This window comes from Elaeis guineensis, chromosome 3 (genome assembly GCF_000442705.2).
Source record: "Elaeis guineensis isolate ETL-2024a chromosome 3, EG11, whole genome shotgun sequence".
NCBI classification, from domain to species: Eukaryota; Viridiplantae; Streptophyta; class Magnoliopsida; order Arecales; family Arecaceae; genus Elaeis; species Elaeis guineensis.
The window spans coordinates 106992687-107009334 of NC_025995.2; the positions used below are offsets into that span (position 1 = coordinate 106992687).

At 41.5% G+C, this 16648-nt stretch overlaps 2 protein-coding genes across 3 annotated transcripts; both read left to right on the forward strand.

Annotated features, from left to right (window-relative positions):
* The first annotated feature begins 960 nt into the window (after positions 1-960).
* Positions 961-10897, forward strand: LOC105041127 (nuclear poly(A) polymerase 1). Of its 2 annotated transcripts, none has more exons than XM_010917953.3 (12): positions 961-1766; positions 1857-1934; positions 2025-2132; positions 3877-3939; positions 4040-4201; positions 7032-7145; positions 7293-7355; positions 7438-7767; positions 8667-8831; positions 8919-9905; positions 10303-10379; positions 10610-10897. In XM_010917953.3, the coding sequence occupies exons 1-12, from the start codon at positions 1653-1655 to the stop codon at positions 10653-10655; spliced, it is 2307 nt and encodes a 768-aa protein (XP_010916255.1). In that variant the 5' UTR covers positions 961-1652; the 3' UTR covers positions 10656-10897. The 2 variants fall into 2 exon arrangements, with proteins under 2 accessions (XP_010916255.1, XP_073110360.1); XM_073254259.1 differs by having other exon boundaries at positions 1520-1766; positions 8646-8831.
* A 1506-nt stretch (positions 10898-12403) lies between these two features.
* On the forward strand, positions 12404-15623 carry LOC105041555 (PHD finger protein MALE MEIOCYTE DEATH 1). Its single transcript, XM_010918505.3, has 3 exons — positions 12404-12904; positions 13686-13929; positions 14006-15623. Exons 1-3 carry the CDS (start codon positions 12607-12609, stop codon positions 15411-15413), a joined length of 1950 nt encoding a protein of 649 aa, XP_010916807.1. The 5' UTR covers positions 12404-12606; the 3' UTR covers positions 15414-15623.
* The last annotated feature ends 1025 nt before the right edge of the window (positions 15624-16648 follow it).

Here is a 16648-nt window from a genome sequence, read left to right on the forward strand (position 1 = left end):
CGATCAAATTCGATCCTTGCTCAGCCCTAGAGTTGTCATTGCTCGAAGATCTTGGGAGATCACCCTTGGAGGAGGATGGCGCGAGGAGAGGTGGGAGGATGAGGAGGATGGCACGAGAAGAGAGAGGAGGAGGAGAGGCAGCGAGGGGAGGATGGCAGACAAGATTACTTAATTATTTTTATCTAATAAAAAATAGTTAAATGAGCACCGAAGCAACTCCCATAAATCATTATGGATAGATGGATAAATGGATAATTGCTACTTCCCAAGCCTAACACCCCTCCGGTTGTGGTTTGGCAATTGGCGCAGTACATGGAACCACTGGATGAGAAGTGGGTTCCTTGCACTATCCCACCAATCGCCATGCACAGGGATAGGGTGAAGCATTTTTTTTTTTTTTTTTTTAACGGATAGATAAATAAATGGGTGGATTGGACAGATATTTGATCAGGGCTTTCAAAAGTTTATAATATCTCTCAACACCCAAAACCGTTTGGAGATTAGTGTGTCCATCTGATGCAACGGCAACCCAAACACAGATCATGAGGTCATCACCTTCAAATTGATGGGCCCATCGATGATCCATGCTTGTTGGCATGGCGCACCTCAGCGACTCAGCCAAGCAGCATCAGTGGAGCCATCGGACTAGCCTATCCATCTGATGCAACGGCAACCAAAACAAAATCTTGTGATCATCGGCCCGTTGTGATTCTGCTTGCTGGCATAAAGCACTGCAGCGACCCAGCCCACCAGTATCACAGGGGCCATCTGATGAGTCGGTGGGCCCAGTCCCAGAAGGCCCTCGTAAGGGCTCTGAGCAAGTCATGTCGCCTCCGATGTGCATGCTTTGAGATGAGGACCTTGCCTCCGTATCTAACGGCTGTAGTTTTGCCTTTTCCTAAAATAAAATAAGAGGGGGAGAGAGAGAGTTCAGAGTTGTCGGTTTCTAGGCTCTAGCTCGGTTAATTGAGAGGCAAAAGAAATGAGAAAAAAGAGAGGCCCAAACCTTTTCTCCTTTCTCTCTCTTTTCCTCCCCCAAAACCTCGAATTCTAGGGTTTTTTTGGTCCTCCGATCATCGACGGCGAGGCGAACGCTGGGCCTCAACGGATCTTCGAATCCAAGGAAGAAGCCGGAGGAGGACGAGAAGGCTGGAATCGAAGCGTGCAAGCCTGTTGCACCGAGGAGTGGTTCAATTATTCTTCTCTCTAGAGCTTGGATTTAGCCTCTTTGTTATTGATCTTTCTCCTAAGAAAGAGTGAGGGAGATAGATGCGGTTGTAATCGCAACCCTATTGAGATTTGGTGGATGAGTTCATGTTGTTAGGGCTTCGATTCGTTCTTTTTGTAAAAATAAGCTCTCTTCTCGAACTGAATGGATTCTTGTTCTTCTGATGTTTGGAACCAGTAATTCTGGACAGTGATTTTAGTTTGCTTTCTTTATCTTTTTAATTTCCCTTGTTCTTGGTTACAATTTGTGTGTCAGAAAAAAAAAATAAAAAAAAGGAGTACATCCCTTACGCTTTGCACTTGAATTTTGAGGGAGGGGGGATTTTGCGGGATATCAATTTTTATTTTATAATTCGATATACTAAGGCATAAACAAATCATATTGATTAAAAAGAAAGAAAATAATATTAGAGTTCCTGCAACCGATGGCGAGCTCTGGATTAGCGAAGCGGGGTAATGGATACCTTGGGGTCACGGAGCCAATCTCGTGGAGTGGGCCTACTGAATTTGATATCACAAAGACCCACGAGCTTGAAAAGGTTTCACTTTGCTTATGGGCTTTTGTTTATGTGTCAAGTTTGATTTTTGGAAACATTGGATTTTTGAAATATGATCTCTGTTTTGCTCAGTATCTTGCGGATGCTGGGTTATATGAAAGCCAGGAAGAAGCTGTGTCTCGAGAGGAGGTTTTGGGAAGATTGGACCAGGTTATCTCTAATTTCATGTAATTTGATCTCTTCCATTCATTGCTTTTCATTCCTTTCTGTGGATATTGATACCTTTGGAGGTTATAACAGATTGTGAAGGTTTGGGTTAAGAAGGTTAGCAGGGCCAAAGGATTCAACGAGCAATTTGTGCTAGAAGCAAATGCAAAGATCTTCACTTTTGGTTCTTATCGTCTTGGGGTACTTATCACCACTTTATTTTTCTTTTGCTGATGGAAAACAAGCACATGTGATGCCTAAGATGGAAAAGATCTATTGATTCTGTTAGTCAATACTGCTTTATGTTACTATGTTAAATGATATGTTTGCAGTTGAGAAAATATGGTTACTTCTGTCTTTTCAAAAGCTGACTTTGCCAAGTTGTTAGCCAGACTCTTGAAGGCATTTAATTTATTTATGTACTCTGTTCTTCTGAGCGATGCAAGAAACAATCTTGTTGATAATTTTTTTCTTTTTCTTTTTATAGGAGAAGAGGTGGGGATGGAGTTCCACTGGGCTTCGTTTGAATAAGAAAATAATTCTTTTCCTAAAATTTAACTATGCTTGAGATTACCAAAATTTATAGTTATTTTTTGAATAGGGACATGGGGTTTTCATTTATAATCTACAATAGGCAAACATTAAAACCTATCCCTTCAAGCAGGGATTGATGCTCTCCTAACTATCCTCCTCATTTCCAATGCCCTCCCCCAATCTTCTACAGCCATTATCATTCTACCATCTGACATTCCCTATTTTCTTTAAATGTGTGCTAAAATGCCATTCATTCTGTGCACTTTGTTGCATGACTATCATCCTTTGCCACTCCTTTTCACTTCATCCACCTTATACACCCTCCATTGCCTTCTATACCACCATCACTATCCTCTTCTGTTAGCGTCGTCACCTTGTTGGCCTCACTCTTTTCCACCTCAACTACATCTTGCCACCTTCAGCACCCTCACAACTAACATCACATGGTGTCTGCATACCTCTAATCATGTCACGATGTAACACTGGTATGTTTATGTTGCCACGTCCATTGATCCTTTATTAACCCTGCTTCTGCATTGTCACCACCAACCTTTATCTACCACCACGCTTGACAACTCTTTCGCCTTTGACACTGCCACCATCTTCTACAACCAAGAGCAATTGTTTACCACCTTGGATAACCTTTACTGGATAAAGCCCTTTTAAGATAATCGTAAAATTCATCAGGATTTTCTCAAGATTTCCACTATAATTGCCACAATTGACTGTCCTGTTTATGAGTATTTTGCCTTACATATAACCAAACCTCAACATTGAATCACTTGCATGATTGAACAGCATAGTTGTTGGCCTGAAAAACCTGAAGCATGGTGCATCTTGGCTAGGCTATTCGATGCAGATCCTAGTCCAATTTCAGACCATAAATATGCTTAGAAATTCATTTTCCATAGACACACTATAAACACTATCAAATAATGATCAAATAAACACATGGTACTTGGACTCATTGGAAAAGAGAAGGTGATGAACTTTGGGCTCATTGGAAAAGAGAGGGTGATGAGTTTTTGTGGTGCAACCTAGGAAACATAATCTATCTTTCATGTACTTTGATGTTTTTGTCAATGCATAACTGGTAAAAGAATTTTGTTTGAATGATCAAACATATGAAGCTAAATTTGCTAGCTTAAATGGTGGATTTAAGGACTCATTTTGCACTCTTAATTCACAATAATTTATATTATAATAAAGCTATAGCTTAAAGAAAACTCGAACTGAACTTTATACCATTTTCAAATGATGGGGGGTGGGGGTGGGGGGGAGGGATCAAAACATGCTATCATAATAAGTTTTGGTTAGTTCTGCACTCTGCGGTTGTTCTTGTAACAGATTCCTTTCATTTTCATTTGTCCTTCATATTGATGTGGGCTGTTGTATGTGTTTATTATCTCAGGTTCATGGACCTGGTGCAGATATAGACACATTATGTGTAGGGCCTAGACATGCAACTAGAGAAGTAAGATTAACTACTCAAGTTTTTGCTTAAGATTGAACTGCTTTCATTTATTTTCAAATACATTTTGATGAGGAAAATGTATTATTAAATTTGAACGCAGGAGGACTTCTTTACAGAACTCCATAATATGTTGGCTGAGATGCCAGAAGTGACAGAACTACATCCTGTTCCTGATGCTCATGTACCTGTGATGAAGTTTAAGTTTAATGGGGTTTCTATAGATCTTCTTTATGCAAAGCTATCACTTTGGGTAATACCTGAAGTAAGTCTGGTTTCTCTGTTGTTTTTTGCCCCTTCATCAGTGCATCTTTGGAAGGGACAGTTTGCAATGCCAAGGACTTATGACTTACCGCTCATTACATTTTTTTTTTTTCAATATACCTGTAAATTTCATATTTAATTAGGTGATGGTTGTGACTAGGTAAAGAGTTAATGTTCCTAGTGCCTCCTGGTATAATAAACAATTTTCGCTACTGCATATTTGGTATGTTCCGGCAACAGGTTGATGTTTGAGTTTATTATGGCAGCATGGCAGCTGCTGATATCTTGACTAGCTAGTACCAACTACCCTAAAGACTAGTGCCAATCCTACAAAAGCAGAAAGCCTATAAGTGAACATCACCTAGATAGTTCTTACATGACCGATGTTAGTAAGATCAGGATCATATCATTAAATCATAGAGGAGGTCAAATTGGACTGGATCATGAATTGAATCATAAATTGTAAGATTTCTTTTTCTCAGACATAAACAAATAGTGTTAAAACAACTTGAAAATTAAGAGGCATCATTAAGTCTTGGATCATATCTCAACTTCAAAGATTCGTTCCAATTTCTTTTTAACTTGAAAATAGAGTTGAAACATCATTAAAAGTAAGATACATGATTAAAGAATGATTTGAATGAATAATGAGTAAGTCAGTAAGAAGATAATGAGTAAGAAACCGTCATATAGTAAAAAAGTTTAATTTCCAACAACCATAAGCTCATAAATATCAGTTCTTTTGATTGATCAGTATAGTTTTATTTCACCATATAAATCAATAGAATATCTTCATTTATTAGACCTTGCAAAAATTTATAGGCATAAGCTTATTTAACTCAACTCCCCTTTGAGGTAAGAGATTGCAGCAGAAATCAAATTCTTAAAAATCTTGAATGGGATTTAAAAAAAAATAGCTCTGTCTTAGTTCTGAAACAGCTAAATCTCTGTTTCCTTTACCCTTGAGAATTTGAAGGAGACTTGGTAATTTGATGTCTTGGAAGTCATCAATGCTGAATTTGTCCTTATAAAAGTCAAGGAATTAATCGATCTTGAAAGATGGATATCCTCATGGTTTTGGTATGTGAAAACATGAACTGGCTTTCGATCTTACATTCCAAAGAATCAAATGATCTATGGTCTGGATGCTAGGTTGAAATCAAGATCTTACAATCCACAGCAACCCTAATACAGGTGTCTAATCTGGATGGTTGAGGGCCACTTTTATCTGGATTGTTGCAATTTGGATCATCAATCATAAGTTTCTAACACACGACTACTTTTAATGAGTGGATTCCATGGTGAAAATCATATGGGGATTCACAGTGCTTGGTTGTCTTGTTGGCGCGTGGTGTTTATGCAATCACCAACAAGTGTGTTGGTCTATCATGTGTCTACTTATGGGAGAGTTTTATTAATGATGGCAATCTGGTTGTTTTGATATGGAGAAGAAATTAGAAGTTGATCTTCTAAATTGCAAATAAGGTCTGACTACCATCCATTCCAGCAAATATGTGTCTCATTTACCATCCATATCCAACTATTTTTTTCCTCAAAGTTTCATCTTTCATGTGCATCCATGGTTCACAATATATTTGCTTTGTTACAGACTAACTGAAAGCTACTTAGAATTTTGTTATGGTTGATAATCTACCTTTATTGTTTTGTGTGGTAATGCACTGTGTGACTTTTTGAAATGCTAAAAGCAGTGATTCAAGTAATTGGCACACAATTATATTCAAACATTATTAACACAAAATAAGCTTAAAATTCATTATGTGGGACATGCAATTGTGCTTTTATGTTAATAACACATAGTTGTTGTTCATGTACTGCTGATGATGTGGGAAGTTCATATGCAGAGTGATATGGGGAACATATACAGTGTGTGTTCTTTTGGTTTCTAAAATATACATGGTATCAACCTATATATCAGGCCTACAAATCTCACTAGTATAGGAAAAGCTAGAGTGAGTTAAGACATGTAACATCATCAAATGGACATAGAAGTTATCATATGATGATGCACAACTTGTCTTCTTTTCTTTGTAGTTATGCTAGAAATCATGTGGATTCTAAGAATACAGTGTTTAATTTATGTTTATATCCCAGTGGAGGTCAATGATGTTTGTGGCTCGGGCACATTCAAACAATTCTTTTTTCTTTGGGTAGCCACAAAGAGATGGTGACTCTACTGGACAAACTTTAGAGTTTGTGAACTATCAGTAGTTGGCTTTCTTTGGAACACAAATACTCAATCATTTCATGACTTGTCTGCCATCCTATTTCTTTTAAAGATTTAAACATGTACACCTTACAAGTTAATCTATGTCTATGCCCCACGTAAGTTTGCTAATTTCTTATCCCCCTTAAAGTATATATATCTCCCTTTTGGACTTTACTTTTCCATTTACAGCATTTCCTTTCTCTTTTCTTTGTATTTCCAAACAACCAAATGGACTTAGTATATGCAAAATCTGGAAAAGAAAAAGAAGGATCAGACTCCTACTGAACCATGAAAAGACATGAGTATTAATTCAAAATACTACGGTTGATATTTCATGTCTGAATTTTTTGAATTTGTAATTCAAGGACATGGGATTCCTATCAAATCACGATGAGGCATTAGTATTAATTCAATAACTACAGATGATGTGTGATATCTTAATTTTAATGCTTTCCTGAAATTTGCTTCCATAATCTAGTTCAGCGATTCATACTTCATACAGGCTAAGAATAGTGCAGGCAGTCATTCATGCATTTCTGTTTGACTATTTTATTTTAATGTTGAATCTTTTGCTAATCAACTAATCTGTTTTGTTTTGTTTCAGGATCTGGATATCTCACAGGATTCTATATTACAAAATGCGGATGAACAGACAGTTCGTAGTTTAAATGGGTGCAGAGTTACTGACCAAATTTTACGTTTGGTGCCAAATATCCAGGTCCTCTGTATCCCTTGTGAGCCTGGTGTTAATCTTTGTGGCATCTGGATATATATATATATTCTCCAATGCATAATTGAAAACATTAGCAGAGAGTAGTGTCTTTTCAATATGCAGATTTTGATTAATCTGTTTTATTTGATGCAGAATTTTCGCACAACTTTAAGATGCCTGAGATTTTGGGCAAAACGCCGTGGAGTTTATTCTAATGTACGAGTCATCTTTGTTAATAAGGATGGATTTTCGTGTTGGTTTTTGTGCTTCCTGGTGACTTTTTCTCTATCATGATCAGGTTGCAGGGTTCCTTGGTGGTATAAACTGGGCATTGCTTGTTGCTCGTATATGTCAGTTATACCCAAAGGCACTGCCCAGTATGTTGGTATCTCGCTTTTTCAGAGTTTATACCCAGTGGCGCTGGCCAAATCCTGTGATGCTATGTGATATTGAAGAGGGTACACTTGGACTCCCTGTTTGGGATCCAAGAAAAAATTATAAAGACAGACTACATCAAATGCCTATTATAACCCCTGCTTATCCTTGTATGAATTCTAGCTACAATGTATCATCGAGTACTTTGCGTGTTATGACGGAAGAATTTCAACGAGGCCATGAGATCTGCGAGGTCAGTTGTATTATTAGTGGTGTCGTCTGCTTCATCAATATTAATGTAGATAAAGAGAATAACAGGCATTTTGTGACGATTTTGATGCCATCTGATAATATGATTTCTCTTCAGGCATCTAAATTTTTTTTTGTCCTTTGGTCTGAGAAGCATCATTGGGACCAACATATGTCTCATCCTTATTCATTCGATTATTGAGGATCTTTAGGAAGATTCTTTCCATGCTTGGAGAACACTGGTAGATGCTGAGGTTTTTTGTGCAGCTGAGTTCATAGTAGATTTTTCATGGATCTGAAGAATACAACTTTACACAGTTTGAAATGCAATAGAATAATAAGGATAGTTTCTTTCCTGTTTATTTAAGTATCATGAATGTTCGTGCATCTTGATTTTAAGTATTGGGCATTGAATGATTTCATAATGGACTGACCGTTCTGTAGTACTTCTTTGAATGGCTGTGTTTGGGAAGCCCGCTGAAAATAATACCTAATCATGGCTATGGTAGAAGATTTGTTTTAGCATTATAGGCCATTGGAATGTACTCTGTTAGGTGTACCTGGCAAAGAGAATACAAACTTGTGATGAAATTTGCTGACTTGTTATATTGTAAGACTGAATTCATCAACTTCAGTTCATCATGAAAATCTGTTTCAGTTATGCAGTGTTTGATCCCAGGTTCTTGAGATTTAAATTGTATTATGACTGGAAAAAATGTCATGCATCAGTGCTTGTTTTAAGGACAGCTATTACCTGTTTCAGCTGCTTGAGTATTTATCTATTTGTCGCTGTTACTAGTCCTAGCTTAATTTTTCTTATTCTTATTCTGTATATTTATACATACTTCCAGAACTCAGCCCTTGGCTCTTTTTATTGGTTAGAATGATGGTCTCTACCTGCAGGAGATGGAGGCCAATAAAGCTGATTGGAATAAACTTTTTGCGCCTTATCCATTCTTTGAAGCCTACAAGCATTATCTGGAGATTGACATCACTGCAGCAAATGAAGATGATCTCAGAAAATGGAAGGGATGGGTTGAATCTCGTCTTCGTACGCTTACATTAAAGGTTAAGTGAATATTGAACCATTTCTTTTTCTTGTTTGAAGCAACTGAAAAATATCGCTGACCTTGCTGCATGTTTTTTTTTTAAAAGATTGAGAGGCACACATTTGGCATGCTTCAATGTCATCCTCACCCAGGTGACTTCTCAGACAAATCTAGACCATTTCATTGCTGCTACTTCATGGGACTTCAGAGAAAACAAGGAGTACCAGTAAATGAAGGGGAACAATTTGATATAAGGGTAACAGTGGAAGAATTTAAGCACTCTGTTGGCATGTATACATTATGGAAACCAGGCATGGAGATCCAAGTTTCTCATATAAAACGCAGAAATGTGCCTTCATTTGTTTTTCCTGGTGGAACACGGCCTTCTCGTCCACTTAAGGCAGCTGGCAGTGAGGGTCATACTATTTCAAAAACCAAGTCCTCTAGCTTGGTTCTGGCAGGAAAACCTTCTGACACTCTAAGTGGGAGTTGTGATACACATATGGCAGATGACTCTAGCACTAGAAAGCAGTTGGCTGCAGGTACTCCTGTTGGTGATCAAGTAGTCCAGGGGTCTGAAAGATGTAGTCCCATCACCATGACCTCTTCCAGTGCTTCTAGTTTGTGCACCAAGGAGGCTGAAGGATCAGCAATCAACCTTGTGGGAAATGCCAATGGGATTTTAAATGTTACCGTTGAATCAAGAAAGAGGAAACATGTGGAGGACACAGACAGCAACTCAATTGATGCACAACGTCTGGCTGCTCATTCAGCTAAACTGCCAGAGAGTGTTGGCATGGCTGGTTCTGGTATTATTGCTGCTGTGGGTCCTGGCAATTGTACAGCTAGTTTGTGCTCCAAGGAAGCTGAGGCACTTGCAATAAAGAAAATAACCAGTGGGTCTCCTACAAACCTGGCATCTTTACCTGAAGGACTTGATGAGCTTGAGTTATTTGAGCCGCAAGGGCAGGATAAAGATTTTGATGGGGTTGCTGGTGGCTGCTCTGTGGTATCTTCGGCTGCAAAGGATGCTCCAATGCAAGTCGGCAAGCTGCATGACAGTTCCAAGAATGAAGGCATAGAAGAGCTTGAGGTCTTTACTTTTTCTCCTCTTTTCTTCACTTGTGCTCCTTTGATTATTTGTTGTTGTACATTTGGAATTAATTGCTATATCTTTTGTTTTGCTTGTGAGATTGAGTGCTTTGTTGTTGGATATATTACTGGCATCAGTCTGCCACTCGAGATACTGCTGCAAGTAGTCAACGAAATATCAGAAAATCTAGTGTAGAACATGTGACGGGAGAACTAAGTTAAAATAATGTTAGACTAACATAGAAATAGGTCTCCACAAAGAGTGTTTTATTTTTTTAATGAATATCTATTATAAAAAAATCACAATGCATTAATTTTCATATTTCTCATCTTACAATGATCTTTTTTCTTAATTGGATTACTAGAACTGACTCTGTACATTGTCTTTGATGAAAAAGCCGGCAGAGCTGTCTGCTCCAACTTTTGGTGGCCCCACAGCTTCTTCATCAAATACTCAGCGCAAGCCACTTATCCGGTAATTATATTTCTTAACATCATATTGTTGCTTCACTGTCCTAGCATGAGTTTCTCAGTAGTAATTCTGGTAGTTGGATTCCTGGTTCCCGTCCAGGCCTTCCTGAAAAGTGGCCATTGTGATCTTGATTCCACACTGATTCTGTGGGTTGTTTATTTCTTGGTTCTGTCCTTCGGTCCTTGATTAAAACCAGTTTTAGATTTTCTTATTTGTTGCACTTCCCTTTGCAGCTTAAGGTTGTCCTCTGTTGTGAAAGCAGCAGATAAAAGCGGTTGACTCTTGTGCTTGAGAACGTCCAGAGTATCCGTAAACCATCCACTTCGGTCTCTTGAATTATGTGGAAGAGGTGGGATATTTGGGATAACCACTGCAGAGCTAATTTACTCGCTCAAATGTGGCCTGCTGATAGTACTGTCATCCTTGTATTAATTCTGTAATAGGGTGACCGGTGGATCAATGGCACCTAACCTTTTGTAATAAAATCCAATATGCAATATTAAGATATATGTTCTTGCTCATCTTCGTTTCATTTACATGGTTCAATTGGTTGATGATGGCAGCTAATTGGGATTTGTATAGTTTATGTGAGGTAGCCATGCATGCATGTGGATGGATGATTGGGAGATTGCAAGAATTATGATAATTGGTGGGTTCCTATGATTACTGGCTCAGGGTATTCACTTCGAGCAAGGTGATGCTATTTAGCTGTGGGAATTCGTATTCGAGGACTACATTTAGGTTGTGCTTGGGTGCTTGTAGCTGGAAACCCAGACGATGAAGTGAGAACGCATTGATGCTTAAATGCTTCTCATCATTTAGTCTCCTGTCCTGACTCAGAATAAATGCGTGAGTAAACATCACTGCGTCCGGTGGAGAAAATTGCATGATTATCATGTTAGGCCGCATAGCGTAATTAATGAGAGGCATGTATTTAATGTAGTGTAGTTTTTTTCTTTCCAAATTTTTTCTAATCAAAATATTTTTTTATTAAATACTATAATATTTTAAATAATATTATAACATTTTATTATTTTTTATTATTATATTATTATTATTATATTTTATTATTTTTATAATATTTTAATAATTATTTATAGAATGTAATAGGTTATCATAACATTATTACGATGTAATATTATTTTTTTATGATATTTTGATAATTATTTATAAAATGGAATAAGATATCGTATGATTATTATAATATTATATTATTTTTTATAATATTTTAATAATTATATATAGGATATAATATGATGTCACAGGTATAAGAAAATGTCATTACCATTGTTATGATATCATATTATTTTTTATAATATTTTAATAATTATTTAGAAGATGTCGCAGGATGTCATAGGATGCAATAGGATATCATATCATTATTAAGATGTCGCAGGACATCATAAGATGTAATAGAATATTATATCATTATTATGATATTTTATTATTTTTTATAATATTTTAATAATTATTCATAATATACAATAAGATGCAATAGGATGTTATATTATTATTATTATATTATTTTATTTTTTATAATATTTTATTATTATCTATGATTTTGTGATTAAATATAAATAAAATAAAATAAAAATAAATATTTTAATCAAAAAAATTGGAAAAAAAAATTAACTGTATTAAATATCTGCCTACCTTTTATTAATCGCACTAGGTGGCCCATTTGGTGAAATGGACGTATTTTTCTTTCAACCGAGGGTGGTGTTGAAAGGATTTCTCGTAAATACCTTTCTTAGATCAAAGGCGCCAAATACTTGAACTGGTTAGATTAGCAAACTAAAACCATCGCGCCACGTCAGATCACTTTCATCCAGCCGCCGCATCCGCAACTCTATGGAACTCATCCTCCCTCCACGTGTTCCTTCCGTACTTGCCGTACAAAAACTGTTAAGAAAAGAACCGACGATCATGATAAGGTGCGACCGCGGACGAGATCGCACGCGGACCGTCCGATTTCTTAAGGCCATGCACCCAGGGACTTTGGGGGTCTCAAGCCCCGCCCCCTAACAAGCCGTCATAATTACCAAAATACCCCTGTTGTCCAGCTTCAAGGCCACTCTTTTCGGAGATTTCGGCACAGGTCTATGGGCATTAGAGGGATTCTCCTTGTTCGAAATAAGAGCGAGGCGGTCTAAAGAAGCCGCGGCGAGACGAGGGAAGGAGAGGGAGAGAAGGGGAGGAAGCAGCGGAGGAGGGCGGCGGCGGATCAGCGATGCCGCCGGCCGTGGTCTCTGATCCGACGGCGAAGAGGAAGGTGAGGGCCAAGATCTACGGGCTCCGGACGTTCCTGGACCCGGGGTGCCCCACCGACTTCTACGGCGCGTTCCGGGACAACGTCCGGCGGTTCCTCCAGGAGTGCGGCGACGTCGAGAAGCGGGACACCGCCGGGATGCCAACGTGGTGCACCCTCCTCGTCGACGAGAGGTCCGGAGCGGTGGCGCCCCTCTACACCATCGAGGAGAGCGTTCGCTACTCCCGCAACCCCTTCTGCGACTACTGCCGCTGCACCGGTGAGTCCCCCGAGCTTTCTTGGATCGGATGGGGTTGGGACGGCCGCGGAAGAGAGGCAGGGGAGGGTTTCCAGCGGTTTCATCCTCCGATTTGAGGGAAATTTCGTCGCCGGGTGTCCGGGGATTGGGTTTTCGTCTTCCTACGATGAGATTTTCAGCGGTCTCTCCATATCGATTTTGTTTCTTTTCTTCTTTCTTTGAGGAATCTTCTGATACAGTTTTGGGGTTTCTCTTCTTAGGTGCATTTTACCCCCCTCTCTCTGACCTCATTAGAGCTTTGAGACAACAATACCGAATAGTTCCAAAAAGGGAAGAAGAAATCTTGCTTTTCTTCTTAATTGTTTTTCCCCAAATACCAGTCGGCAAAAATCCTAATTTAGAACAAGAGATGCGAAACTATTGCGAACAAAGGAAACCCGCAGAATGGTGTGTCCGAAGTACTACGTTTTGTGCATCACCGCATGTGATAGCATGTGAATTGCATTTCCAGAATAATGCATTCTTGAAATACCATGGAAGCCGCATTTCCCAAGCGCTCCGCTGGGTTCGGCAATTGGATAGCCGGTTGCTCTGCTCCTTTGTTGTTATCCTTAGGCTCAACTCCTGTGGTTAATTTCTATGCTAGTTTTCTGAATGCCTCATTTGGATTCCACAACTGAAAGGCCGGTTACTTTGCTCCATCATCGTTAACTGTTAAGCCCTGACTCCTGCTGTTAAATTCTAATTTTGCTGTCTTTTAAAAGTTAATTAATTATAGTTAATCAACTAACTATTAGCTCAGGGTGGAGCCATCATTTTGTATCGAAGCGGCGATATCACGTGATAATCCCGGCGGACGACGACTGGGACAAGCACCTGAGTCCCAATGCCTTCCACATCCACACCCACCTCCTCCACGGCCTTCTGCACTGCAACGGCTTCGGCCACCTCGTCTGCATCAACGGCCGCGAGGGCGGCTCCAAGTTCATCCCCGGCCGCGACCTCATGGACCTCTTCGATCGCCTCTGCACCGCCCTCCGCGCCCGGTATTATTAATTAATTGATACTGCTCAATCATAGCCGTCCGTCCATTGATTAATTGCATCGTCTTATGTGAAACAGGGCAGTGACGGTGGAGGATGTGGCGCACAAGAGATCGATGGATCTCCGCCTCCTCCTGGGCGTGGCCCACGGCGCCCCCTGGTTCTCCCGCTGGGGCTATCGCTTCTGTATGGGGAGCTTCGGCATCACCGAGGAAGTCTACCAGCACGCCCTCCACCTCCTCTCCACCCTCCGCCTCGATACCCTCATCGCCGACCTCGCCAAGGCCGGTCGCGACAGGGAACTACGCCGTGTCACCAACATATACCGTAAGCTCCGCCAGCCCGACCGCGACCCGCCCATCCTCACCGTCCGCGACCTCCTCCGCTTCCTTCTTGGAATGAAGCACCGGACCCCACCTCCAACTCTGCCACCACCGCAGCAGCAGCAGCAGGAAGGGAAGGCAACGTCGATGGCTGCGGCGATGGTGGAGAAGCGGAAGCCGTGCCGGGACTTCGCCCAGGTGGCGGTACAGCTGGCGAGCCGGTGGTCGGCGAAGAGGCTCCGGACGGCCGCCCAGGTAATCGTGGACGCGCTCCGGGAGCACGGTGTGATGACCCGGCAGGAGGTCCGCGACGCCGCGCGGCTCACCATCGGCGACACCGGCCTTCTCGACTTCGTCCTCAAGTCCCTCGGCGACTGCTTCATGGACGGCCAGGTGGTGCGCCGCGTGTCCAACCCCAAGACCCGCGTGCTTGAGTTCAGCCTCGAGGAACCCACCCACGGCGACAATCTGGCTGCGGTGGTGGCGGAGGAGGCGAGGTCTGACGAGGTGTGGGCGTGGCCCAGTCCCAAGCACGTGGAGGAAGACATGCAGGGGGTCTACCGGAGCGTGGTTGCTGGGCGGGCGGAGGTGGCGGGGTCCGTGCTGGATTGCAAGCGCTGGGTGAAGGCATGGGGCCTGGGGGACGACGCGGACGACCGGCTGCGGTTCCTCGCGATGTGGCTGCCGCGGGAGGAGGAGATGGGGGCGCTGACGCGGCCACTGCCACCGCCGGAGGTGGTGGTGGTGGAGGCGCATGCCTCGGTGGGGGAGCTGCGGGTGGAGGCTGAGCGGGCGCTGCGGGACAGCTACTACGTGCTGGAGGGGTTCCGGGCGGCGGCGGTGGAGGGGATCGAGGGGCAGGAACGGGACCCGGTGCTACTGGGCGGCGTGGAGTCTGGGTCGGTGGTGTGGATACGCGGTGAGGGGGCGGACATGGGGTGCAAGCTGCGGTACGAGGGCGGGCCCGACACGTGGGCGGTGGGGTGCTCGTGCGGGGCGCGGGACGACGACGGGGAGCGGATGGTGGCCTGCGACGTATGCGACGTATGGCACCACACCCGCTGCATTGGTATCGCCGACGGGGAGCCGGTGCCGCCGATCTTCCTCTGCGCGAGGTGCGGGAGCTCACTTCTGATCGCCGCCGAGGGCGGGCCGAAGGCGTGATGAGATGGCGTGCAAGAGAGGGGCGTTTATTGGCTGCAGCGGTATGTTGAGGTCTTTTTTTTTTGTTTTTTTTTTTCTCCCGACTTTTGACTGTGAGAAAACTGCAGATTCTTTTCATTTCATTGTAATAATTTTCCCTACTAGTTCTGATTCTTTTCACCTGCTTCTAATAATTCTAATAATCTAGTGCAATAAGAATGATGACGAAGATTGCTTCCAATTTGTATGGACCTCACATTGTGTTGACATTTGAATTTTGGTTGGCGTTTTAAAATGTTTCATATTGTGCTCTACTGCTTTGGAGAGGCTGCAAACATGAGGTTACCCAGCTTGCGCAGGTTCCAGCATGATTAAATAATCTTGGCGTTGATTCTGGTTTTTTGTCACGGCAGTCCAAGCATCAAGAGTGGAGAGAATTTCCAGTAATTTGAAGTCCCCGGCCTGGGCGGCTCGACTGAATTTTCTAACCATGTGTTGCTCTCTAATTACAACTCCAGAGTTGCATAATGTATCTCAAGCTAGCGTGATAGCTTGCAAGTTTGTGATTGTTCTAAAGACAGCTGGAACTGTAGTGAGATATGGACTAGAAGTGGGACCAGTTTTGTTGGAGGAAAAAAGAGGGTTGCTAGGTACAGGAATTGAGGATGATGTTTCTCCAACTCTTGGACCATGTAATCCATCATGTAAATTTTAATCATTTTCCCTTTATGAAGAATGGGCGGCTTGGAGAGTTCATGGGATGCTTCTTATGATCGATATGCTCGGGCAGCTCAGGCAAATACGTTATTTGTTAGTAGAACCCGTTAATACTGGAGAATTTGATGGAAAACAGCATGAACATTCATATTTTTGCAACTGCTGCCCGATCAGCTCATGTATGGCCTCCACAACTTACATATATAGGATTATAACTAACGAAAACAATCTTCTGAAGAAGTGAAAAGAGGCTGTGGTAGCCTTCGTATGGTCCTTGAGTAATTTTACTCTTTTAGCATGAAACAAATAACAGAATTTGTCCTATATCTTTTAGCAACATGATGGATAAATTCTCTTTCCCTCATCATTCCAGTTTGGTCTCGACTAAACCTATAACATACTAATTTAGGTGTAGATCCCTGCTTGACATTGCTGCAAGTGATAGAGCTTTTACCTATATAGCTTAAAATAGCAGAATTTTCTTTAATATAACTTTTACCATACTATATCATACTAAACCATAATATACTATACTACAA